At 41.0% G+C, this 27,332-nt stretch overlaps 1 protein-coding gene across 1 annotated transcript; it reads right to left on the reverse strand.

Moving 5' to 3' along the window:
• Positions 1-1,621: 1,621 nt before the first annotated feature.
• LOC145507882 (kynurenine/alpha-aminoadipate aminotransferase, mitochondrial-like) lies at positions 1,622-27,218 on the reverse strand. The gene is made up of 13 exons (XM_081495373.1): positions 26,963-27,218; positions 26,227-26,395; positions 24,756-24,888; positions 21,597-21,671; positions 15,736-15,945; positions 14,617-14,682; positions 13,444-13,526; positions 12,900-12,996; positions 12,098-12,159; positions 11,769-11,833; positions 9,892-9,998; positions 3,177-3,278; positions 1,622-1,753 (listed from the first exon to the last, which is right to left on the reverse strand). The coding sequence occupies exons 1-13, from the start codon at positions 27,027-27,029 to the stop codon at positions 1,712-1,714; spliced, it is 1,278 nt and encodes a 425-aa protein (XP_081351499.1). The 5' UTR covers positions 27,030-27,218; the 3' UTR covers positions 1,622-1,711.
• Positions 27,219-27,332: the final 114 nt, after the last annotated feature.

Genomic DNA, 27,332 nt, shown 5'->3' on the forward strand with positions numbered 1-27,332 from the left:
GACATAAGTGTCCTAATTCCTTAAAGAAGCTGATAACTTTACAAGGACTAGATCATGGAACGTAGGTAAAGTTTTCTATAGCAACAGAAAACGGATACAGGGTATTTCTGATACTGTCCTAATGACATCCTATTCTTGTACATATTATGTGTACAAGCACAGAAACATCCAAAAGGATGGATGATGAATGCTGAGGCTGAGACAGCCAGCAGCTTTAACTTGATTGCTTATTTTTCCTGGATTGTTTGAAAACATTCAGATCAGCATATATTTAATAATCAGATGAAGAAAATAAAGATCTTAAAGGTGAGGAAGAAAATCATTTACAAGTATATTCTAAGTACCTGAAAGGAATGTAGTAGCCAGAAATCATGTAACTGATATGAATACATTTTTGAAGCTGTGTAGTGTCATAAACATACAGTTTAGTACATTGTTCTATGTCCCGGATCTCTCCTCCTCACTAAGAATCAGCAAGAAGACCTTTTGGTATGTTTAGTTTTAGAATTTTATTTTGAAGAGATTCCTATGCCATAGCATACTGTCTGTGATCCTCTTACTGAGAATTATGCCTAATGGTCAAATTCGAAGAACTTTCACAATACATTTTTATTAAATTTAATTAAAAATAGAGTGTACATGATATACCATTTTGAATTCGATTATATTCTTACAAATAATTTACTGTAAAATGTTAGTTTCAAAGAAATTTTATGGAAAATGATAAAGTGACTATCAGTTCAGTTCAGTCGCTTAGTTTTGTCCAACATTTTGCGACCCCATGGACTGCAGCATGCAGGGCTTCCCTGCCCATCACTAACTCCCAGAGCCTGCTCAAATTCACGTCCATTGAGTTGGTGATGCCATCCAATCATCTCATCCTCTGTCGTCCCCTTCTACCCCTGCCTTCAATCTTTCCCAACATCAGAGTCTTTTCCAAAGAATAAGTTCTTCACATCAGGTGGCCAAAGTATTGGAGCTTCAGTTTCAACATCAGTCCTTCCAATGAATATTCAGGACTGATTTCCTTGAGGATGGAATGGTTTGATCTCCTTGCAGTCCAAGGGACTCTCAACGTCTTCTCCAACACCACAGTTCAGAAGCATCAATTCTTCGGTGCTCAGCTTTCTTTATAGTCCAACTCTCACATCTATACATGACTAGTGGAAAAAACATAGCTTTGACTAGACAGTCCTTTTTGGCAATGTAATGTCTTTGCTTTTTTGTATGCTGTCTAGGTTTGTCATAACTTTTCTTCCAAGGAGCAAACGTCTTTTACTTTCATGGCTGCAGTCACCATCTGCAGTGATTTTGGAGCACAACAAAATAAAGACTGTCACTGTTTCCACTGTTCCACTGTTGTTGAACTTTCTCCTGGCAATCTTGATTCCAGCTTGTGCTTCATCCAGCCTGGCATTTTACTATGATAAGTATGAAAAGGCAGTAAGCGACTATAGAGTTCTTTACAATAAAACCCATGATAAGGATAACATTTTGTCGGGTTGAAAATTTATCAAAAGGATTATAAATATATTTTGGCATTCTGATGGTTTCAAGGGTACTTGAAAAGTTGTGCAGTTTAATGATTACAAATGTGACATGGTTGTTGAAACCCAATCCATAAGTCTTACACCAATGATTTATTTCTTGTTGCTAAAACATAGAAATAATTTATCTGAAATCCATGAGTGCTACAAAGAGTTTGATTTCTTCATAGATGTTCTTCTATAAGTTGAGCTAATCTCTGAAAGGCCTAAAATAAGACAGAGAGAAGAATTAATGAAATCAATATGCTTTTTGGGTTTCCCTTGTGGCTCAGCTGGTAAAGAATCCACCTGCAATGCGGGAGACCTGGGTTCCACCCCTGGGTTGGGAAGATCCCCTGGGGAAGCGAAAGGCTACCCCTTCCAGTATTATGGCCTGGAGAATTTCATAGATTACATAGTCTATGGGTCACAATGAGTTGGAGAGGCCTGAGCAACTTTCACTTTCAAGAGGCTTTAGGAGAATTCTGCCATAACATTAAAAATTTAAAAAAGGAGTCCCATCTTATGTTGAGATCAGATAATGAAAGCTCAGGGTTAACCTCAGGTTCATCTGGTTGTATGCCATCACATTCACTAATAGATGGAAACATGTCAGAATCCCAAACATCATAAAGTAATTTTTTTACCCTCAAGATCATCATTTTCTCTGAGAACACAAATTATTTTATTTTTTCAAATATTCTCTCAACTGCATATGCCTTATATATAGTTTCAGTAGTCCAACTCTCGGAGAAGGCAATGGCACCCCACTCCAGTACTCTTGCCTGGAAAATCCCATGGATGGAGGAGCCTGGTAGGCTACAGTCCATGGGATCGCTAAGAGTCGGACACGACTGAACGACTTCACTTCCACTTTTCCCTTTCACGCACTGGAAAAGGAAATGGCAACCCACTCCAGTATTCTTGCCTGGAGAATCCCACGGACAGTGGAGCCTGGTGGGCTGCTGTCTATCGGGTCGCACAGAGTCGGACACGACTGAAGCGACATAGCAGCAGTCCAACTCTACTCATATATAACTTATGAAAAACAGATTTAATGATGTGAAATCAAGTAAATCATGTAAATCAAGTAAATCAAGAAATCAAGTAAATCAAGAACACACTCAGAGACACCCCATCTCCCAGGAGAAGTATACACTCTTCTTGCAGTTACTGGATCTCAGTGTATAGCTCTTCTCTGAGTTCCTGACATAGTAGTATTTAGGAACTTGCTTCTTTTCTTCATCTTATCTTGATTAAAGCTGGACTTTTTGATGAATCAGTTAGTTAACTCTAATCATCAATATTAGTCTATTGGACGCTTGTTGATATTTCCCCTTCAGAGAAAGAGTCCGATGGCTTCATGAATTTGTACTCTGACTCATGTTAATTTTATGCAGGAGGGAAAGAGCCTCTCTGTATAACATGTTGATTATTGGTTAACACTGTTGAGTTAGGTCTGAAATCTATTCACAGAATCAATAAAGTTCAACTCCAAGTTGGTCTCATCACATTTCCATAGAAGTCCGTCAACTTCTTTGAGTTGTACTTCACAACTTTCCAATTATTCCCATTTTTCAGAAACCAACGGAGACATCGAATAATGTCGTAACTCACAAAATGAACACAAAAAATAAATTGATAACTCACCATGTTCATCTGTTCTGGAGAAGCTGAAGAGAAGGATGCTCTGAAGTAGGGGCAAGGAGCTGAACTATCAATGTATAAATCATGTCCTGGAAGCATGAATATCTGAGAGAGTTTGGAAAATAGATGATTAAAGGAAAAATAAAAATAGAGGTAAATCTAATCTCAGAGTGTTGGAGGACTTTCTGAGTTAAACTTAAAAGCTTTTGCACAACAAAGGAAACATAAGCAAGGTGAAAAGACAGCCTTCAGAATGGGAGAAAATAATAGCAAATGAAAAGACTGACAAAGCATTAATCTCAAAAATATATAAGCAACTTCTGCAGCTCAATTCCAGAAAAATAAATGACACAATCAAAAAAATGGGCCAAAGAACTAAACAGACATTTCTCCAAAGAAGACATAGAGATGGCTACCAAACACAGGAAAAGATGCTCAACATCACTCATTATCAGAGAAAATGCAAATCAAAACCACAACGAGGTACCATTTCACGCCAGTTGGAATGGCTGCTATCCAAATGTGTACAAGCAATAAATGCTGGAGAGGGTGTGGAGAAAAGGGAACCCTCTTACACTGTTGGTGGGAATGCAAATGAGTACAGCCACTATGGAGAAGAGTGTGGAGATTCCTTAAAAAACTGGAAATAGAACTGCCATATCACACAGCAACCCCACTACTGGGCATACACACTGAGGAAGCCAGAATTGAAAGAGGCACATGTACCCCAATGTTCATCGCAGCACTGTTTATAATAGCCAAGACATGGAAGCAACCTAGATGTCCATCAGGAGATGAATGGATAAGGAAGCTGTGGTACATATACACAATGGAATATTACTCAGCCATTAAAAAGAATACATTTGAATAAGTTCCAATAAGGTGAATGAAACCAGACCCTATTATACAGAGTGAAGTAAGCCAGAAAGAAAAACACCAATACAGTATACTAACGCATATATATGGAATTTATAAAGATGGTAACGATAACCCTATATTTGACACAGCCAAAGAGACACAGATGTATAGAACAGTCTTTTGGACTCTGTGGGAGAGGGCGAGGGTGGGATGGTTTGGAAGAATGCCATTGAAACATGTATATTACCATATGTGAAATGAACTGCCAGTCCAGGTTCGATGCATGAGACAAGGTGCTCGGGGCTGGTGCACTGGGATGATCCAGAGGGATGCGGTGAAAAGGGAGGTGGGAGGGGGCTTCAGATGGGGAACACATGTACACCCGAGGCGGATTTATGTCAATGTATGGCAGAACCACTTCAATATTGTCAAGTAATTAGGCTCCAATTAAAACAATTAAATAAATTTGTATTAAAAAAACAACAAAAAAATAAAAGCAATGAAAGAAATTTCAAGAGAAAAAACAACTTACATAAAAATTCTGCATGTCACACAATAAACAAAACTAAAAGCACAGAAACAGGAAAAGTATTTAGGATAAATATGACAATCCTATCTCTTGTGTGTATACTAAAATAATGCACAGAAACAGAAGAAACAAAACTAAATTTTAGCTTTAATGGACAAAGGATAGATCCTACAGGCAACAGAAATTGTAATAAACATAATAACCATTTAATGTAACTGGAAAAGTAAATCCTAACAATGAAATCTTCTTTATGAGATATCAAGTTTGGAAGTGACCTTTAAATTGGGACTTCAAAGATAAGTAGGTATTGACCAAACAAAATGTAAGGAAAGAGTCCTTTGGGGAGAAGATACAGAGTATAGGTGCCTGAAGATGGGAAGAAAATGGGTCACTCAAAGAGGTGGAAACAATATTTAGACTGTAGGAATAAAATGGCAAGTAATTCTGTCAAAACTCTGGGAACACCTTCTCCTTTCTGTGACTTCTGTGGCTGCCAGCTTGCTGCCCCAATGCGTGTCCTCTGCTTCGTAGGCTGAAAACACACTGTTCTCAGCTTCTTTCTAGATGCTCCAGGCCAAGTAATTGAATCCCAACCAGGGAGGGGAAGTCTTGGTGCTACTGCTTGTCTTGGCCTGTGAACATCTCCCCATGTGACCCGCCATGCCCTCTGCATGCTGTGATCATGTGGTCCATGCATTGAAATGCCGTGCAAGATGGTGGCAGGAGCCCAAGTCTCTGACTCAAGGAGGGAGCAGAAGAGCCTGGAGACCATGCCACTGAAAATTGTGCCAGAGATAGAAATAAACTTGGCTTGTGTTAAGTCTTTGAAATTGTTCTCTAGTAAAATCATGATATTCAAACTTCAAGTAACTGTTGTTGTTACTTGTTATAAATCTGGGCTCTGGTCATTAAAGTTTGATGAACTGGGAATGAAATGATTTGGGGAACTCAGGGAAGATTTCAAGGTGGAAGATGAGTTTTTTGTCCTTATTAACAATGAAAACATAATTTCTCTCAAAAAACTTGGGTGGTAAAAGTATGGGATATTTAAAAAAATTCAGAAGTAACATAGAACACAGTGGAGTAAAAGGACTTGAGTTTACTTCCTCTCGTGAAAACACAAAAATCACAACTAACTGCTGAACAACCATCAACAAAATGGACTGGAACCCACAAAAAAAGATATTTCCAAATTCAAAGTTAAAGGAGAAACCACAACAAGATGCTGGGAGGGGTGCATTTGTGAGGTGATCAAATGTCAAACCTGCCAGGTGGGTGACTCACAAACTGGAAAATAATTATAGCTCACATGTTCTCCCACAGGAGTGAGAGTTCTGAGACCCCCACCAGATTTTCCTTTGCATTAGGGGGAGGAGCTCCACTAGACCATTTGTCTTTGAAGGCCAGCAGGGCTTGATTGCAAGAGTTCCCCAGGTCTGAAGGAAACAGAAACTCCACCCTTGAATGGCACAAAGAAGGTTCCATGTGCACTAGTGCCCAGGGGTAAAAGCAGTGACTTCACAGGAGCCTGGGCTACACCTATCTGTATGTCTTGGTGGGTCTACTGGGGGTGGTGAGTGGGAGGCAGTTGTGGCTTAATGTGGGGGCAAAGACACTGGTGGCAGTGGTACTGGGGAGTACTCATTGGCATGGTCTGTCCCGGAGGTTGTCACCTTGACACCAAGACCTGGCCCCACCCAACAGTGGCTGCAGTGCTGGGACACCTCAAGTCAAAGAACCAATAGGATGGAAACACAGGCCCACCCTTCAGCAGACAGACTGCCTAAAGTCTTCCTGAGCTCACAACTACCTCTAAACACACTCCTTTACATGGCCCTGTCTACTAGTGGGCAGGAAACATCCCCTCCCACCAGGAAGCCTGGATAAGTATCTTATATCTGCCTCATCTGCCAGAGGGCTAACACCAGAAGCAAAGAAGCACTACAGCCCTGCAACCTGCTGAATGAAGACTGCAAACACAGCAAGTTAGACAAAATGAGATGGCGGAGGAATATGTTTCAGATGAAGGAACAAGATGAAATCTCAGAACATCCAAGTGAAGTGGGGAGAGGCAATCTACCCACCTAAAATTCAGAGGAGTGATAGTAAAGATGATTCTAGATCTCAGAAAAAGAATAGAGGCACAGAACAAGAAGATACAAAAATGTTTAACAAAGATCTCTAAGACATAAAGAAGTGATTTGAACAATACAATAACTGAAAAGAAAAATATACTAGAAGGAATCAATAGCAGAATAAATGAGGCAGAAGAATGAATAAGTGAGCTGGAAGAGAGGATACTGATTATCACTGTCACAGAACAGATGAAAGTAAAAAAATGAAAAGACAGGAGGACGGTTTGACACCTCTGGGACAACTTTAAATGCACCAGCATTAGTGTTAAAGGGGGTCCCAGAAGGAGAAGAGACAGAGCAAGGGCCTGAGAAAGTATTTGAAGAGAAAATAACAGAAAATGTCCCTAATGTGGGAAAGAAAACATTCACCCAAGTCCAGAAAGTGCAGAGTCCCATACAGGATAAACCCAAGGAGGAACACACTGAGATACATATTAGTCAAATTGAAGACAAAGAGATAAAAGGAATCCGAATTGGAAAGGAAAAAGTAAAACTAAAATTGTTTGCAGATGACATGATACTTTATATAGAAAATCCTAAAGATGCTACTAGAAACCTACTAGAGCTCATCAATGAATTTGGTAAAGTTGTAGGGTCTAAAATTAATGCATACAAATCTGTTAACTTCTATACACTAACAATGAAAGTTCAGAAAGAGAAATGAAGGAATTATCACATTTACCATCTCACCGAAAGAATAAAAGACACAGGAATATACCTAACTACTGGAAGAGGGCATGGCAAATCAGTCCAGTATTCTTGCCTAGAGAATCCCCATGGACAGTGGAGCCTGGTGGTCGCAAAGAGTCGGATATGACTGGGCGACTAAGCACAGCATAGCACATACCTAACCAAGGCCTCAAAAGACCTGTATTCCAAAAGTATGAGACGCTAATGAAAGAAATCAAAGATGACACAAACAGATGAAAAGATATACCACCATGTTCTTGGACTAGAAGAATCAATATTTTTGAAATGAATATACTACCGAAGACAATCAACAAATTCAATGTAATACCTATCAAATTGCCAATGGCATTTTTTTTTTTTTGCAGACATAGAGTAAATAAATCTTAAGATATATAGGAATGCAAAAGACCCCAATTAGCCAAATCAATCCTGAGAAAGAAAAAGGGAGGTCAAGACTTAGGGTCCCTGACTTCAGAATATAACGCAAAGCTACAGTAATCAAGACTGTGTGGTACTGGTGAAAAAAAAAAAAACCAGAAATATAGAGGAATTGAACAGTATGGAAAGCCCTGAAATAAACCCATGCACCTATGATCCAGCAATCTATGACAAAAGAGGCAAGACTATAAAATGGAGAGGAGACAGTCTCCTCAATAAATGATACTGGAAAAACCAGACAGGTACATATAAAGAAACAAAATTAGGACATTCTGTAACACTATACACAAACATAAACTCAAAATTTATTGAATACCTAAATGTAATAGTAGAAATTATAAAACTCTGAGAGGAAAACAGAGGCAGAACACTCTGACATAAATTTCAATAATATCTTTTTGGATTCACCTCTTATAGTAAGGGAAATAAAAGCAAAATAAACAAATAGGACCTAATTAAACTTAAAAGCTTATTCAGCCAAGGAAACCATTACCAAAATCAAAGATCAGTCAATGGAATGAAAGAAAATATTTTCAAACAATGTGACCGACAGGGGATTAATATCCAAAATATATAAACAACACATGAGCTCAGTATCAGAAAGATCAAACAACCCAATAAAAAAATGGACCAAAGATCTAACTAGACCTTTCTCCAAAGAATACATAGAAATGGCCAAAAAGTACATGTAGAGATGCTTAACATCACTAGTTACTAGAGAAATGAAAAATGAGAACTACAATAAGAAATGACCTCACACAGGTCAGAATGGCCATCATCAAAAATTTTACTAACAATAAATGGTGGAAAGGGTGTGGAAAAAAAGGAACACTCCTGCACTGTTGGTGGGAAACTAAATTGGTAGGAGAACAGTATTGAGATTCCTTAACAAACTGAAAATAGAGCTACTGTATGATTCAGCTTCATACAGTATGTATGATTCCCACTTCAGGGAAAATATCTGGAGAAAACCAAAATTCAAAAAGGTATATGTGCCTCAACATTCACTGAAACACTATAGACAGTAGTCAAGATGTGGAAGCAACCTAAATATCCATCAACAGAGGAATGGATAAAGAAGATGTGGTACTATTACTCAGCCCTAAATATGAATATAATAATGCCATTTGCAGCATGGATACACCTGGATATTATCACACTAAGTGAAAGCACACAGAGAAAAACAAATATGTGATTAAACTGTTCGTGGAATCTAAAAAAAATGATACATATGAACTTATTTACAAAACAGAAACAGACTCAGAGATATAGAAAAGTTTACCAAAGGGGAAAAGTTGGGGGTGTGTGTGGAAAGGATATATCAGGAGTTTGGAATTAACATATACACACTACCATATGTAAAATAATCAATAAGAACCTACTTGTGTAGCACAAGGAATTGATTCAGTATCCTATAATAACCTATGTGGGAAAAGAATCTGAAAAGCAGAAATATATGCATATGTATAACTGAATCAATTTTCTGTACACCTGAAACTAACACAGCACTGTAAATCAACTAAACCTCAATATAAAATAAAAATTAAAAAGTGACATTATGCTTTCATGAAGTAAAATGCCACCCCGAATATGCTTTACTTTCGTAAGGGAAAAACCCTTCAATCTTAAATACTGATGGCTAACACTTATCAAGCATTTACTATATGCCAGGCATTAGTCTAGGAGTTTTCTCCATGTGGACTCCTTTCATCATAGCAATCCTAAGAGGGAGAGATTCCTATTATCTCCTTTTTTCAGATGAGACTCAAGGAGGACACCTCACTCACCACCACATACCAGGGCAGGGCTGGAGCTGGGGTTCACACCCAAGGACTGTGGCTACCAAAACTGTGCTCTTGGCCACTAAGCTAACCAGTAGCTGAGCTGAATGGCTGTATTTCCCCTAGTTAGGAGACTAATTCTGTAACCCAAATCTATCATGATCTTAATCATCAGATAATGTATCTGATAGGCAAATGTTATGCCCTGTGCTAGTTGGCAATGATAAACATCTTACAATTTTTATTAAGAAATTACAGAAAAAGTTTAGCTTCTCCTCCTGTCTTACCTCATTCTTAATGGAGTTTTCTTCAATCAGTGTTCCTACATCATGAATGCCCTTGATTTTCACCCACAGAAACATTCCAGCAGTAGGAACTTGCCATTCTGCCAAACCTACAAAAAAAAGAAGAGAAGAACTATTTTCTGAGTCCAGTTTTCATGATGTCAGTTATATCACTTAAACGACAAATGACAGTAACTGTAAAGTAGCATTTCCAAAAAAGTTCCTTCAATGACAGAATTTAAAAAAAAATATTTTTATGAGTCCCGAAAACAGATGTTCTGAGATTTATTTGAAAAAGTGAGGGGAAGTTTTGAAAGGGAGAAAGGGGACTCATGTGTATATTTAGGACTTTAGTGGGTTTTAGGGCCATGCAGGAACTCCTGTGTCATGCCCATCTCTCTTCCTTAGAGCTGTCCCCAAGACACACATGTCTCTTTCAAATTGTAGGAGAGGATTCCTCAACTCCTAGAATCTTACTAGTGTTTCAGTAAATTGTTCAGAAGTGTAATGAATTGAAATTTTTATCAGAACGTAATTAGTTATAAAAGTAATGCTTAAAATTGAGGAATTCTGGGCGCATTTGTTGGGTTTATGTTTCATTGAATATAAGGATAGAGAAATCAAGCAGGAAGAAAATTATTTTGATTTTAATTATTACCATTTTAAGAAAAGAACTTGCTGTTGATGAAAGCCTTTTTTCAACTTTACAGTGTGGTAAAATAGTACTCTTATAAAAAAATACTAATTGTATTTTTACCAGGACTTCATAGGGAAGAAGGTATGATGGAAATAAGGAATTGATACCTTGTATTAGGGCTTGCAAGATGGCTGAGTCCTAAAGAGTCCACCAGGAATGCAGGAGACCTGGGTTTGATCCCTGGGTCGGAAAGATCCCTGTAGAAGGGAATGTCTACCCACTCCAGTGTCCTTGCCTGGAGAATCCCATGGACAGAGGAGCCTGGTGGGCTACAGTCCATGGGGTCTCACAGAGTCGGACTGAGCCACTTTCACTTCACTGTGTATTTCCTTTTATTTTTGCCAAAGGCATTTTTAGTGGTGTAATTAAAGCCATGGAATTCATTTTACCTACTTCCTTAATAGAAAATTAAATCAATCCCTTCCGGAAATCAAATTAGCAATAGAAAAGATTAGATAGTAGATAAAAGAGGTTAATGATTAAAAGGCAAATCATCTGTAATGAAAAACCTGCCAAAGATGGTAGTATTTCATTTTGATTGAGTCAGGAAAGAATTATGTTGTTGATTTCACAATCCTCATCTCTTTGGAGCAACATTTTGAAAACCTTTTTAGTTGAGAGATTATTTGGCTCTCAGTAGGTTATTGCTGGTTGATTGCTAGATTAATTGGTCTTTTCTTCTGTAAACCACATATTCTGTGCAGCAGTGAGGTATAGTAGAAATGCTGTAATTGTCGGAGAGTTGTTGCCGTTAGTTCTGACATTATTTATAGGGTGCCATTTTCATTTTTAAAAAGTACTTATTTCTGACTGCGTTGCATGTTTGTTGCTGCGTGTGGGCTTTCTCAGGTTGTGGTGAGCAGGGACTATTCTAGTTGCAGTGCACAGGCTTCTCACTGTGGTGGCTTCTCATGCTGCAGAGCATGGGCTCTAGAGTGCCAGTTTGATAGTTGTGGTGCCTGGGCTTAGTTGCCTGGGGCATATGGGATCTTCCTAGAACAGGGATTGAACAGGTGTCCCCTGCATCGCACAGCATATTCTTAACCATTGCACACCAGGGAAGCCCTAGAGTAACATTTCCTTGACCAGAATAAGCCTGGACCCTGTTTCCTTCCCTCTGTGGTATCACTCACTCATATAAGGACTACTGCCCATCCCAGGACAGCATGTATGTTCCACTCACCACTTAACCACTTGTCTGCTGCTGCCAGTAATGCATCCCTCTGCTTCCGGTAGAAATCAGTAACCCTAGAGGAAGAAAACAAGGAAAAAGGTGTGTTTGCTACACTGACTGCAGAAACCAAAAGGCTCTGGAGTCCAGTCTATAAGAATCTATTTTGTATCTTGATGAAAATGTTGAAACTTGATGAGGGAATAGAAAATATTTGTTTGACCTGTCAGCTAGCAAACTTTGTATCATTGTGATTTTTCCATTATTTTGGAATAATTCAAAAGAAAATTAATCAAGTGAAGCCCATTTCTATATAAACTATGGAACCTCAAATACAGTACCTGTCGACATGAGCCAGAAAGCCCTCTTCTCCCCACTGATGTAGAAGTTGTGATACCAGGAGCTAAAAGGCATGAGACAGTAACAAGGTTCATCCTCTAAAACGTACTTTTTGTCAAATGTAACAGCAAATCACTCCTGATTATGTACAAACCACACTAAGAAGGTGCAATAAGCTGCACCAAGCTTTACAGGGCCAGTGACTTATAACAATGTTGTTTAATAACAATGACAAAAATAATATTGAAAATAACAAATATTTATATGGTCCTTGGTATATCCAAGAAACTGCTGTACCATATATTTCAGCTAAGTTGGTCTTTGCAATACTCTTATTAGACAGGCCGTTATTTCTCTCTACTCATATAGAAACTGAGGCATTAGGTGAAGTTAAATTTCCTGTGATCACTGCTGGTCACAAATCCTGGACTCAAGTCAGAATGTCCAGCCCCAGATCCATCCAATAACTGCCACCCTGCATGGCCTCTCGAAATAATGGTGTGTTACTTCACCAAATCTCTTCTGTCCTGATGAGGTTTTATGGGGTTCCTGGGCTAGATGCCAGGACACAAGATGAATAAGTTCTCTGACTCTAGCAGCTTGGTCTACACCTTGAAACAGCCCAGGTATATTTAAATCTCTTCTGCCTTTTGAAGCAAACATCTGTGGTGTCTAATCTTCTAATTCAGCCCATAGGGAAATAGAGAAGCAGTCAGTGACTTTGTTCCCTGACACCTTCACATTGTCTTATTTGCCCACATCCATTTTATGATCTGATTTTCCTGTTTCCTAAATTGTCCTTACCTGAGTAAAAGTGCTGGTGTGCATTGTTGAAACTTCTATGTGTAAAACAATTCTCTCAATCAAGGGCTTTGGACCAGTTAAAAACCCTACTCTCAACCTGCAGAAAGACAGAAAAGGCATATTACCAATCCTGCTACATCAGTTAACATCATGTTACTGATTTTACGGGGAAGGAGTTTGTAACCTGGGAACAAAGGAACCTAGAGAGTAAACATCTTCTAGTAACACTACTTCTTATTTAAAATACACATTTAAATTTAATTGTACAGTTAAAATAGAATGCATATCTGACCATATATTTCTAAATGTGTTTTTTCATACATGCAACCAAAAACCTGACCAGTCACCCTACACCTGTAACTTAATTTGACCACTGAGGATGGATTAGGAGAAAAGTCTGTTATTAATAGTAATAATCAAACAGATGTGTTAAGGTGAGTATAATACAAGCATCTTAAGTGAGAAGAACAGTCTGCACTAAAGATGCTGAGGGGCAGTCCCTGTCTCCTTTATCTGCAGCCTGAAGGCAGAGCCAGGGCCTTACCCTGAGGACAGGATTTTGGAAAAAGAGTCAGCTCTGATGACACGCCCATCCACGTCCATGGAGAGAAATGTCGGTGCACAGGACTTGAAATGGAAGATAAATACAGTATTTATATCTGTTCGAATCTGTATCCCTACTTTGTGCAGAGAGTGGGGAAACTTCACATAGGACCTGCTTGTCCCAAGGCTTGAGATCCAGGATGAACAGTTTTCCAGGCAGGATTCCAGGAAAACTAGTTTGGAAAAGACCACAACCAAGAGGGTCATCAGCATGCAGGACTGTTTAGAAAGGGAATGCTGACTCTTAGAAGAACTAGAAACCCTGAAAAAGTATAAATGAAGATGAGCCATGTAGTCAGCGTGCAATGCTGAACCTTCCACATTTGTTTCAAAGTAAATGCCCACAGGGATGGGGGCCATGGTTGTGTTGTGATGGGTGGCAGGCAGACATGATAGGCAAATAAACAAAAAGCCAAGAGTTGTGTATCTTTTCAGTAGATTTGTTGCTGCTGCTGCTAAGTCGCTTCAGTCGTGTCTGACTCTGTGCGACCCCATAGGCTCCACTGTCACTGGGATTCTCCAGGCAAGAATACTGGAGTGGGGACTGAATCCATGTGTGTTCTCTGTAGCCCTGAGAGCAATTCTGGTGTTAGATTTTGAGGAACCGGGCATTGGAATCTATACCATTACTGTTATTTCCTAGGGAACAATGATCAGGGACAGTGGTGCACGTGGACAGTGGAGAAGGATCTAGAAGTCCTTTATTGTGCAGGTGAGTTCCCGTGCCTACGTGACAGGGATGGCAGGCAGGGAGCATGATGCTAGGAACGCCCTCCTCTGCTCAGTTACATCACTGACTGAGCACAGCCCTCCGCCTTCTCTCTGAACACAGCTCCCAAGTCCTCCAGCCCATCAGCCACTCCTGAGAGACTGAGGCTGATGCCCCAGGAGACACCCACTCCACATCCCTGGTACTATATCTATGGAACTACAATCAGGATGTGGAGTCAAGACGACCATCATCTTGACTCACATGTTCCTCCACGTGCCTAGCACAGAGAGCCAGCCACTATTCTAAAAGTAGGGAATTTCTAGAAAAACAGTAAGGCTCCAGAGATGAAAACAGGAGCCAGGTTAAAATCAGATTGTGTGTGGAGTTCACACCATCACTTACCTTGCTGAACTGCAGAAAATAGTAAGGATCATCTTCTATGATGAGGAAGTCATATTTTCTTGCGAGCTACAAAAAGGTTAAAGGAGCATATTTATTTCTTAAGAGTTATCGAAGACGAAAATCACTTGGACTCAGTGTTCTTTGTACTCCCTCATCCATTCATCCCAGCAACTACTGAGTCCCCACTGTCCTAGGAGGAGGAATCGCCCTAAAGGTTCTGTCCTCACAGAACTTACATTCTGGTGGTAAAGACAGAACCTAAGCTCCTAGATAGTGACCAGAGGAGGATTAGGTGGGAGGTGAGGGCCCGGCAGATGGTTCAAGAGGCTGATGTTTGAGATAGAGAGACAGGGAAGCTCCAGGAGAGCTCAGGCTGACCGGAAGGATCAGTTGTGCAGATGTTGGGGGAGAAGATGGTTAGACTGAGAGAGCAGGGAGCAATGGCCCTGGAGTCAGAAAATAGTTGGTGTGTTTTAAGGACAAAAGTTTCTAGAAGGCATAGATGTTTAAGGGACAGAAGGAAGGCTGTGTGGCTGCAGCAGGAAGGATGTGAGAGACCCTAGGCTTACACAGAGTCCCAGTTTCCATCACTGCATGAGGCAGGCGAAGGACTTTTGATTATGTTTGCAGTGTGGGGTGAAGCGGCTGGAGGAAGCACTGTAGGTCCACGCTAGAGCAGGAAGGATGTCAGGGGCTGGTGTGGGGGTTGGGGTGGGCAACTCCGAGGGGCTCACAAGGTCAGGGAGGGAGCGTGGCCGAGGAGATGGTGGGTTTGGGTAATGTGGGTGGTAGGAGCCACTGTATGGGCTGGAGGCGGGGGATGAGGAGAAGACAGAAGGAAGAGATGGGTGTAAGAGGTGAGTGTAACATCCCACCAAGACTAGCATCTCTTTCAATGAAGATATCAATTAAAGGGAAAGAAACGTATCATAGTCAAGCAGACTGTAGTAAATTCTTGGGTTTAAATTTGTGGCAACACTGGTATAGATGACTTCGTTTTATTAAAAACCATCTTCACTGAGAGCAAGGGGCTAATAAGAGAAGGAACTTGAGAGCCCTCTTCTAAAGAGACAGAAGGAAATAAGAACGCCAAGTATGTAACACCTTTTTGGAAAATACCTCATAGATTTCCCTTTTGCGCTCAGCTGTTAATGAGGTCCCAGCAGGGTTGTTGCCATTTGGGACAGTGTAAAGAAATTTGGGGGTGTTTTTCTTGGGGTCCTTTGAATCTTCTGGTTTCCATTTGGAAAGTATTTCTCTGAGGGAGTCTGGAATAATTCCATGCTCATCACTGGAAACATTAATCATATTGCAGCCCAGGGGTTGCAGCTGTCAAGTACACAGAGAAAACCAAGTCTGAGATTGAGACATGACTATAAAATATCAGTGCCAAGGGTTCTTACACTAAGGAGAATGTTACCATTTACACCCTTAAACACAAACCTGCCCTCAGCTTTACACCCACGCTGCTTTATCTTCACAACTATGATTAGAACTGGTTCATAAAATAGATGTTTATCACGGAATGTTTTTTGACCAAGTAAATCAATCATAGAAAGCATCTGTGGTGGTAATACATGAATAGTTATAAGCAGAGGTGATACTGAAAATATTGGACAAGTGGTGTAGCATGGGAGCAACAGACACAGAGCAGGGTGGAATGGGGTCCTGGAGACCCCCTGCCATGCCAGCATTAGCTCTGCACTGTGGGGGTTCAGGGTAGTCTCAGGAGAGGGGTCAGGGGAGCCAGGGTGGTGCTGGGGCACCAAGGAGCAGCAGGGCCGTGGCTCCCCAAGGGGTGTGCAAGTATTTCAATACTGTACCGACTACAGAGGCTGAAGTTGAAAGTACTGGCCTTACTTATAGACAGAGTTTTGTGAAAGACTTGTGTTTTCATGTTGTATGTTTATGGATGAACAAAAGAAAAAACATGAGACTTAGTAAATCAGAAGTCTCATTTTGAGACTTCTTCCACAAAATGAATAGACAACCTATGGATTGGGAGAAAATATTTAGAACAATGCATCTGACAAGGGATGAATTTCCAAATTATACAAACAACTCACACAATTCAATATCAAAAAATCAAAAACAGAAACAACCCAGTCAAAAAATGGACAGAAGTCCTAAATAGATATTTCTCCAAAGAAGACATACAGATGGCCAAGATGCACATGACAAGATGCTCAACTTTGCTAATTATAGAGAAATGTTAATGAAAACTACAATGAGGCATATCTCAAACCAGTCAGAATGGCTATGATCAAAAAGTCTGTAAACAATAAATGCTGGAGAGGGTTTGGAGAGATTGGAACCTTCCTATCCTATTGATGGAAATGTAAATCCTAGAGATCCTATGGAGAACCCTATGGAGGTTCACTAACAGACTAAAAGTGGAGTTACATATATGATCCAGTGATCGCACTCCTGGACATATGTACAGAGAAAAGTATAATTCAAAAATATATATCCACACCAATGTTCAGCACTATTTACAATAGTCAGGACGTGGAAGCAACCTAATGTCCACTGAGAGATGAATGCATAAAGAAAATGTGGTACATATATACAGTGGAATATTGTGTGTTTAATTGCCAGGTTATGTCCGACTCTTTGTGACCCCATGGACTGCAGCACACCAGGCTTCCCTGTCCCTCACCATTTTCTGGAGTTTGCCTAAGTTCATGTTCATAGCATCAGTCATACCATCCAACCATCTCATCATCTGTCACCTTTTTCTGCTTCTGCCTTCAATCTTTCCCAACATCAGGGTCTTTTCCAGTGAGTTGGCTCTTCACATCAGGTGGCCAAAGTATTGGAGCTTCAGCTTCTGTATCAGCCCTTCCAGTGAGCATTTAGGGTTGATTTACTTTCAGATTGACTGGTTTGATCTCCTTGCTGTCCAAGGGACTCTCCAGCACCACAGTTCGAAAGCATCACTTCTTCAGCACTCAGTGCTCTCAACCGTACATGACTACAGGAAAGACCATAGCCTTGACTATACGGATTTTTGTTGGCAAAGTGATGTCTTTGCTTTTAAACACACTGTCTAGGTTTTTCATTGCTTTCCTGCCGAGAAGCAATCGTCTTTAATTTCATGGCTGCAGTCACCATCTGCTTAGAGCCCAAGAAGAGGAAATCTGTCATTGCTTCCACCTTTTCCCCTTCTATTTGCCATGAAGTGATAGGGCTGGATGCCATGATCTTAGTTTATTTAATATTTAGTTTTAAGCCAGCTTTTTCACTCTTGTCCTTCACCCTCATCAAGAGGTTCTTTAGTTTCTCTTCTCTTTCTGCCAGTGGAGTGGTGTCATCCACATATCTGAGATTGTTGATACTTCTCCTGGCAATCTCGATTCCAGTTTGTAACTCATCCAGGCCGGCATTTCTCATGATGGGCTCTGCGTATAAGTTAAGTAAACACGATGACAATAAACAGCCTTGTCGAACTCCTTTCTTAATCCCGAACCAGTCAATTGTTACATACAAGGTTCTGTTGCTTCTTGACCAGCATACAGATTTCTCAGGAGACAGGTAAGATGCTCTGGTATTCCCATCTCTTTAAGAGTTTTCCACAGTTGGTTATGATCCACACAGTCAAAGTCTTTAGCCTTTGAAACAGAGGTAGATGCTTTTCTGAAATTCCTTTGCTTTCTCTATGATCCAGGCAATATTGGCAGTTTGATCTCTGGTTCCTCTGCCTCTTCTAAACCCAGTTTGAAAATCTTGAAGTTCTTGGTTCACATAATGATGAAGCCTAGCTTGCAGGATTTTGAGCATAACCTTACTAGCATGGGAGATGAGTGCAGTTGTCTGATGGTTTAAACCTTGTTTAATACTGCCCTTCTTGGGAACTGGGATGGAGATCGAGCTTTCCCAGTCCTATGGCCATGGCTAGGTTTTCCAAATTTGCTGACATATTGAGTGCATAACTTTAATAGCATCATCTTTTAGGATTTTAAGTCACTCTGCTGGAATTCCATCACCTCCACTAGCTTTATTGATAGCAGTGCTTTCCTAAGGCCCACTTGACTTCAGATTTCAGAATGTCTGGCTCTGGGTGAGTGACCATACTATCATAGTTATCTGGGTCATTAAGATCTTTTATGCACAGTTCTTCTGTTTGTTCTTTCCATCTCTTCTTGATCTCTTCTGCTTCTACAACGTCTTTAGTCTGTCCTTTATTGTGCCCTTCTTTGGATTAGATATTCCTTTGATATCTCCAATTTTCTTGAAGATATCGCTCACCTTTCCCCTTCTGTTGTTTTCCTGTATTTCTTAGCATTGTTCATTGAAGAAGGCCTACTTCTATATTACTCAGCCATAAAAAAGAATGAACTGATGCCATTTGTAGTAACATGGAGGGATTTAGAGATTATCATACTAAGTAAAGTGAATCAAAGAAAGACAAATATTATATGATATCACTTATATATGTAATCTAAAGAATGATGCAAATGATCTATTTTGAATTATTTTACACAACAAATAGACTTACAGACATATTATAACAACTTATGAATATTAAAGGGAAAATGTGGGGAGGGATATAGTAGGCGTTTGGGTTTAACATATACATACTACAATATATAAAATCAATAGCAATTTCCTACTGTATAGCCTAGGTAACTATATTCAATGTCTTATAATAACCTATAATGGAAAAGAATCTGAAAAGAACAGATATGTATTGTAACATATATATATGCCTATAGATATGTATCTGAATCACTTTCATGTACACATAAAACTAAAATGACTGTTAATAAATTATATTTCAATAAAAATAAAATAATAATAATTGAGATTAACTTCTCAGAAAAATAGTTTTCAAGGGATAAGCAAACATAGTTTAGTAGAGCTCAAATGTATATTTATGCATTGAGAATAGTCTAGATCATATTTGTAGCAAATTTAGAGATCTTAGACTTTCCAAGCACATCTACATGAATAAAAGAAGTTGATGTTGGGCGATGAGATAAATGCACATGGAACTTCAGCCTATGCCCTCAGAGGCTGGTACAGATCTGTGTTTTGGCATGTGACAATGTGTGTGCATACAGCTGTTTACATAGATGCAAGTTTTACATGTATAGCCATTGTCTAATGTCTTATGAGTTTAGGAAAGTAGTTAATAATTAGTCTCCAATCACAAAGAAAAGGCAATTATTTGACTTTAGTTTTTAAAGGGCTTCCCTCGAGGGCTTCCCTGGTAACTCAGATGGTCAAGAATCTGCCTGCAATGCAGGAGACCCTGGTTCGATCCCTGGGTTAGGAAGATCCCCTGGAAGAGTGCATGGCAACCACTCCAGTATTCTTGCCTGGAGAATCTCCATCGACAGAGGAGCCTGGTGGGCTACAGTCCATGGGGTCGCAAAGAGTCGGACGTGACTGAGTGACTAAGCACAGCACGTCTGGTGGCCTGGCCAGTTAAGAATCTGCCTACAATGCAGGAGACACGGGTTCAATCCCTGGGTCAGGAAGATCCCCTGGAGGAGGAAATGGCAACCAACTCCAGTATTCTTGCCTGGAAAATCCCATACCCAGAGGAGCCTGGGGAGCTATAGTCTATAGGGTCACAAAGAGTCGGACATGACTGAGCAACTAACACTTTCACTTTAAAGTTATGGTAAAATATATATTACTAAAAAATGTGCCACTTTAAAGCATGTGATTCAGTGGCAATAATTACGTTCACAGTGTGTGCAACTCTCATCGCTATCAATTCCAGAATCTTTTCATTATTCCAAACAGAAACCCTGTGCCCACTAAGCAAGAAATCCCCATTTCCCCCTCCCCAGTCCTTGGTAAATTCTAATCCACTTTCAGTCTCTATGAATTTGCCTGTTTTAGATATTTTATATAGGAGGAATCGTACAATTTTTGTCTTTTTGTATCTGGCTGCTTTCTTGGAGCTCCTGCAGTGATGGGCCTGACTTATTCCTCAGAGAGTGGGTAAGACTGATTAGAAAATCAGTGGGTTAGAAAGTTGTTACATTGAGTTGAAATTGCTTCCCTGTAGTTTCCACACTTTGGTTCCAGTTCTGTCAACCTAAGGACATACACAGACAAATCTAACTCCTCTGTGAAACGGCTAACTTTAATGTGGTTGAGGACAATCCTCATGTTCCCGTGGATCTCCTCTTTCTGTGGAAAACAGTATAGCTCCTAAAAGCATTCAACGTATGGTCTCATTTCTAATTCTTTGTTACTCTGGTTGCTTCTCTCTGACTGTGCTCCAGGCTGTGTTCACATCAATCCAGAAGTATTGTGCCCCAGACAGTGCTGTGTTCTGACCAGGGCCCAGAAGGGCAGGTGATCCACTTCCTTTTTCTGGGTCTAGAGTCCCATAATAACACTAGATATGAAGGTCCTGGTCATAGCATGATAGGTTTAGTTATATTACATTGACATGGTTTGTCTTAGACATGTGGTAATATAGACGATAATGAAAAATGTCTTTGTAAATTAAGATGCTTTTCAAGTGAAATGCTAAGAAAATGGGACATGATTTTGCCCAACTGAATTTTAGCACATCTACATTTGCTGCTGCTGCTGCTAAGTCGCTTCAGTCGTGTCCGACTCTGTGCAACCCCATAGACGGCAGCCCACTAGGCTCCCCTGTCCCTGGGATTCTCCAGGCAAGAACACTGGAGTGAGTTGCCATTTCCTTCTCCAATGCATGAAAGTGAAAAGTGAAAGTGAGTTCGCTCAGTCGTGTCTGACTCATAGTGACCCCCCGGACTGCAGCCTACCAGGCTCCTCCATCCATGGGATTTTCCAGGCAAGAGTTTTAGCTTTTGTTAAAAGAAATGTATAAATCAGAGGGTATGTTTAACATATTTTCCTTATACTAAAACTTCTCTTCTTTACAAAAGGAAGATGCTATTTTTCAGTGGGCAGATAATTCTAAAGGTGCGGTGGTTTCTCCTTCTTTATTACAAGAAAGAGACTTGCCTTTTGTAAGAATATGTACTCACAGCATGAATCGCTCCTGAATAAACAGGTTCATTTATGAGGATATTATCTCCAGGATTAACGATCATTTCAAACACCTAACAAAAGAAGCACAGGTTAGCTTGAAGAGTATGTTTTCCAGTCATAGCAACCCCCACTTTTTTTTTAATTTTGAGCTCACTAGTATTCTAGAGCAGGCATTGGCAGGTTTTCTGTAAATACTACATGAGACGTGTTCTGTGGCCCCGGTGTCTGTGTTGCCCCTACTCATCTCTGCCTCCATGATGAGAGCGCAGTCATAGACAGTGTGTAAGCTCAGTTCCAGTAAAGCTCTACTTACAGGATCCAACAAGGGATGATTCTCTTTGGCTCTCAAGCCATAGTTTGCCAACCTCTCTTCGACATTGAAAAATAACACAACTGATTTGGATCCTAAACACATTGATGCTTTCTTTGAAAAAAGTTTGTCTCTGTTATAAGCCAGGCCTGTGTAATGTATGGAGAGTAAGTGAAGATTATATGGGATGGTTTTACCCTCATGAAGGTGCTGGTGCACTGAGGTAGACACTACTCAGATAAATATACATGTAGAATCAGTGACAAGCACTACTGTGAAGATGCCAGTGTTCTAAGTGCTCATTGTAGGAGGACTTGGGTATTCAGGGATGGCTTCTTTGAGGAAGTGATGAGTTGGGGAAGAGGTGACGATAGGTACACATTTGAGAAACTGAAAGAATCCTGTGACTTGAGGTGGAGTGTGAAGAGGAGAGTGGAGGGAGGTCAGAAGGAAGTGGGCAGAGCATCCCCTGGCTTTTGGGCAAGTGAACCAGGGAGAGTTTTAAGTAGAGGGCGGGACCCAGGAGTCATGAGATCAGAAAAGTGTAATAGAAGGTCATTCTGGCTGCAAAATCCAAATATCAAGGAGGAATGAGAATACAGGTGGAGTCTGGGAAGATTTTAGGCTCATTTGGGAGGTTTTTGCTGCAGTCCCAGTGAGAGGCAAGGCTTGTCTGGATGGGGTGGTGGAGCTGAAGAGAACTGAGGGGTATTCAGAAAACCAGAAGCAGGGACATGACTGTGGGCTGAGGGGAAGTGGAGAAGGAGGGGTAAGGAGGGACCTCTGGATTTCTGGCTGTACAGTAAGGAGGTGATGGGAGGGGTGTCATTCACTGGAAAACACCCCCTATGCTGTCTGTTTCTGAGGGAGAAGCAGCTGAGTGTGTTTTGGTGTGAGGTGCCACTGAAACAGCCTGGGATGAGGCCAGTGGGTGCAGTGGACACGTGGATGTGGAGGGCGCCTGGCGATGGAGGCATGGGCAGGATCACCTGGTGTGTTGCCCAGGGGAGGTGTGTGTGGAAGGGGAAGAGGTCTGAGGCCCAGTGTTGCAGGGCTCCTGTGAAGCATGGGCACTGCAGGGTGTGCAGGGCAAGGATGGTTTCAGCAAGGGCTCAGGAGACTTGGAGGACAATGGAGTCCAGGCCTGCAAATCAGAGTGGATCTTGAGGACAATGTGATGCCTCAGGACATCAGTAGAGCCAGACAGAGATTTTCCCTGCCTGAATCAGAGGGGTCCATTCCAACTAATCTTACTCAAGGCACAGAACGTCCTTTCCTCTCCTGGGATGTTTCATCATCCCAGGTCAAGCCTCTCCTCTGTATCATTTCAGCAACCCAGAGCTCTTGACAAACAGCACAGCCAGTATCCATTGAGACAGAAGATCTGACTTTGCTTTCCTGATCTGGCCTAGGATATTCCATTTACTATTTCTTATGAGCTTTAGGCATTTTATGACAAACACAGTCCTCCTCTGACAAGTTAGTTGATTTACATTTTACAGGCCCTCCAAGACCAAGCAAATCCATGTATAGTCCTTGGATCAGATGAAAACCTCATGACCAACATTTCCTGTATAGGTAAGGGGACATGACAGAGTCCCATATCCTAAATGAGGAGTGAGTGCTGTTTATTATTTGAGATTTGTGCACCTAAAATTATATTTATGCTGGAGAGTAAAGTGTCAGAAATATTAAACCAGATTCCCAGGAGGTCTTGGCAATAGCATGGCTGTAAGACAGTGAGTTACTAATGTTTTTGCCTAAATATGCTGTCTTCCTTTTTGATAGGACTAATATTGAGACAGACAAGGAAGAGACTTTCCAGAGCATGTTTCTCGGGAAAAAAAAGGCTCATGGTGTAACTTCCTAGGAGAAGTATTTCACTGAAAAGAACATTTTTCCTACTGGTCTGGGGCATCAGAAATATTTCTCCTCAAAAAAAAAAAAAGAGAAAAACTCAAACAGCACCTAATCCTTGTCTTTTTCCTAATTAAGTACAAAAAGAGGGAGGAAAATGATAAAGTGGTATTACTTTAATATATTATCATGTAACAATTATTTAATTGAAATGTATTAAAATGTATTAAAAGTAAGCAGATTGTAGGTTTCGCTTTTACATAAAAAAGAGCAAGAAAACTACTCTGATTTGATAGAAACAAGAGTTATATGTTAATCTTGATGTGAAGACTGAATATAGAACCTCCTTATCCCAGATTAATTATTCAAGAAAAATAAAAATAAATGATAAATGAAACTGAGAACTGTATACGTAGTCTCTTTATCAGGGGAACCCCCAGTGGTGGTTATCTCTGTGGACTTGCTGGAACTCAGGAGAGAGGCAGAGAGAGAGAAAGACAAACAGAGAGAAAGAGTCAGAGAGAGAAGACGCTAACCCAGAGAAGTCAGCCACATACACAGACGTACCCTTAGATCTGGAGAAGCACAGCCAAGAGGCAGACAGGGTACAAGAGGTGGCTGGCACAGACAACGACAGCAGCAGACACGCAAAGGGAGGTCATCTCAGGAGGGGCAGGACACACCCTCGAAGAATTAAAAAGTCATATGGACATAACCACAGCCTAACTCAAATGTGGCCTGAATCTCTGAGCCACATGAAACTATTCCATGCTCACTAAGCTGCAGGGAATCTTGTTCTAATAACTCAGAGCTCTGGGCTTTCTGTTTAAGAGGAATTATGTTGGTGAATGTCTTCAAGTTCCACTTTATGATTCTGTTGAAGAGTTCCTAACCCACAAAACATGCTGCTCTGTGGTTAAGGTAGAGATGGCTATATGGGTGCATATGTTAGATTCTTGCCATGGGTGCCCTTCCCCTCCAGTCTTACCTGACAGAGACCTTGTTGGCTGCCACTCGTGACACATATGTCCATCTGTCCTTGGCTGGGTGCATAATGGATGGTGGGTGGATTATGCAATTTTACTTGTAACTGTTTTAGCCAGGATAACAGCTCTGGGATTCTAAAGCATAAATGCATTTAAAAATTGACAGTAGTGAAAATCATAATAATAGTAGACAGCAACTAAATGGTGACTTCATATGAGGCACTTTGTATATTCAATTTAAAAATCTTTGAATGCCTTTTGCCGATACTACTATCTTTACTTAAAATACAAGGCAACAAGCTTACAGAGTAAGAAATTCGCATAAATTAATCAGCTAGTGGTTAAATGAGTTGAGACTTGAATCTAAAGCTTTCTTATTCCAAAACTTATAGTTTTTCTTTTCCATTAGAGCATTCACTATGTTATTGACTTTTGTTTTCCTTAGGGAGATTTTGTAGGATACCTGAAGTTCAGGTTCATTAAGTTCTTTGCATCATGGAAAGAAAAGCCTGTATGTGTTATTTGCTCAGTCGTGTCCTACTCTTTCCAACACCATGAACTGTAGCTTGCCAGGCTTCTCTGTCCATGGGATTATGCTTGCAAGAATACTGGGGTGGGTTGTCATTTTTTTCTGTAGGCGATCTTCCCAACCCCAGGATCGAACCCGCATCTTTTATGTCTCCTGCATTGGCAGGCATGTTCTAGGCATACATTATATATGATTGTTATGTTCCTAACATGCATTATTCTTCCATCACAAAGCAATGGACTAATAAAATATAATTAATAGACACTCTGTAAGTTACCCTTCATCAGTGGAAGAAGACCAGCTAAGGAAAGCCTTAGAATATTTGTTCCATTTGCCTTTATGAAATTAAATACATCTGAACTGCAGGTAACACATTTCAATAGCTGCCTGGTTAGCATGGAAACATAATCATTAAAACTTTTTCTCAGGACCTAAAATGTCTGCTTCCTGCATCATCCTCTCCTTTCTCCTATCCTGGTTTCCTTACCTATCTATTTTCTCTCTGTTTTTTTCCAGTCTGAGCACAAATGGTACCTACTTCCAAAAACTTCTCCCTCTCCTATTCATATAAGGATGAGAATTAGTCACTAGGGATCTTAAGCAGTCAGAAACATTGCTGCTCTTAATTAGTCTTTGAAAACTCTTCCCCAAACCTTCATAAATGCTGAATGTCCAGTTTAAAAAGACACAGGATGCTTTATCAGCTGGCTGTAGAATATTGCTCATGAAAAGGAACCAACTAAGTTAAATTATCTACTGATCAGATTGAGGGCAGGAGGAGAAGGGGGCGGCAGAACATAAGATGGTTGGATAGCATCACCGACTCAGTGGACATGAGTTTGAGCAAACTCTGGGTAATAGTGAAGGACAGGGAAGCCAGGTGTGCTACGGTCCACGGGGTCATAGAGGCGACACAAGTTAGCAGCTGAACCAGTGATCAGTACCCAGCACTCTGAGAATACTGCAGTGCTCTCTTCATCATCTGTTCATTAAATTGGATGGGGTTTCCGTTTTCTGTGGTGATAACCGCAGTCTTGAAAGGGAATGTGCTGGGGTTTGGCGCCCCAGTTGCCAAGGAGATGACAGATTTTGGTGCCTTGCTCAATGTTTCAGCTACAACAAATATGGAAGAGAAGAAGAAACACTTTCAGTGAAGATTTTCGTGAACAGAGATGGTCAATATTTTTCATAAAGGCAATAAACCTTTACAGTGTAACGATGTCTAGTGAAAGAATGCTAGTCTGAAAGAAACATAGACGATGACTTTGTCTGGACCGACCTCACTAGTGGAGGAACTAAGGAATCAACAGGTGCCACTGAGAAGGCCGACTTATCACCCAGACAAACCAGAGGCCACAGTAACAGAAAACCCTCCCCTACTTGGTCCCTCCCTGCCTGCCAGGCTCCCTGCACCCCTTCTGTCCTGTGGACCTGCCCTCCCCACTCTGCAGGCGTCTGCAGGCTGTGCTGAACCCTGATTCCTGTGCCCAGAAGAGCCCCTGGACTCTAACCACGACAGCGGCCTGGCCTCTGTTGCTGATTTACTGCCCTCATGCCTATTCCAGCCCGATTTCTGTGCCAAGTCTGCGCAGAGCCAGGTTCACCCAGGCTGAAGTCGCTTTGCGGGGACCCCCCAACCCCACTTCCAACCCATGGGAGAGGGGCGCAGCTCGGACTCACTCATGACTCGGAGGCTAGAAGGCTTCCTGGCCGCGCTCGTGGGGGTGATGAACCGAGCGTAATTCATTCTCCGATTTAAGCACCAAGACCCTCCTTCAGTGGTTGAAGACTAGGAAAACCAAGGATCTCCCTCAGTCCGGTCGCCTAACCCCTGCCTGAGAAAGGCACCTCCTCTGTGTATTGGTTTTTTGCATGCAGGGCCAGGAGAGGCCGCCAGAGTCCGGGCTGCAGGCTGCGGTCCTGCCTGGTTGGGATCTGGCCGGCCGATGGCAGGCCTGGGGTAGTGCACTCGCAGGGTCACCACGCGTGCCCCCTCCCTCCCTGCGTGACGCGGTCTAGAGCCGATGGCTCCAGACAGGTTCTCGCCCCA

This window comes from Giraffa tippelskirchi, chromosome 1 (genome assembly GCF_054371585.1).
Source record: "Giraffa tippelskirchi isolate mGirTip1 chromosome 1, T2T-mGirTip1v1.2.pri, whole genome shotgun sequence".
Lineage (NCBI taxonomy): Eukaryota > Metazoa > Chordata > Mammalia > Artiodactyla > Giraffidae > Giraffa > Giraffa tippelskirchi.

Coding starts and splice junctions, on each gene's coding strand:
- LOC145507882 (XM_081495373.1), bottom strand. CDS start 27,029: ATGAATTACGCTCGGTTCATCACCCCCACGAGCGCGGCCAGGAAGCCT. Junction 11,834..12,097: donor TTTCTGGCTCATGTCGACAG/GTACTGTATTTG, acceptor TTCTTCCTCTAG/GGTTACTGATTTCTACCGGA. Junction 3,279..9,891: donor AAAACTCCATTAAGAATGAG/GTAAGACAGGAG, acceptor AAACTCTCTCAG/ATATTCATGCTTCCAGGACA.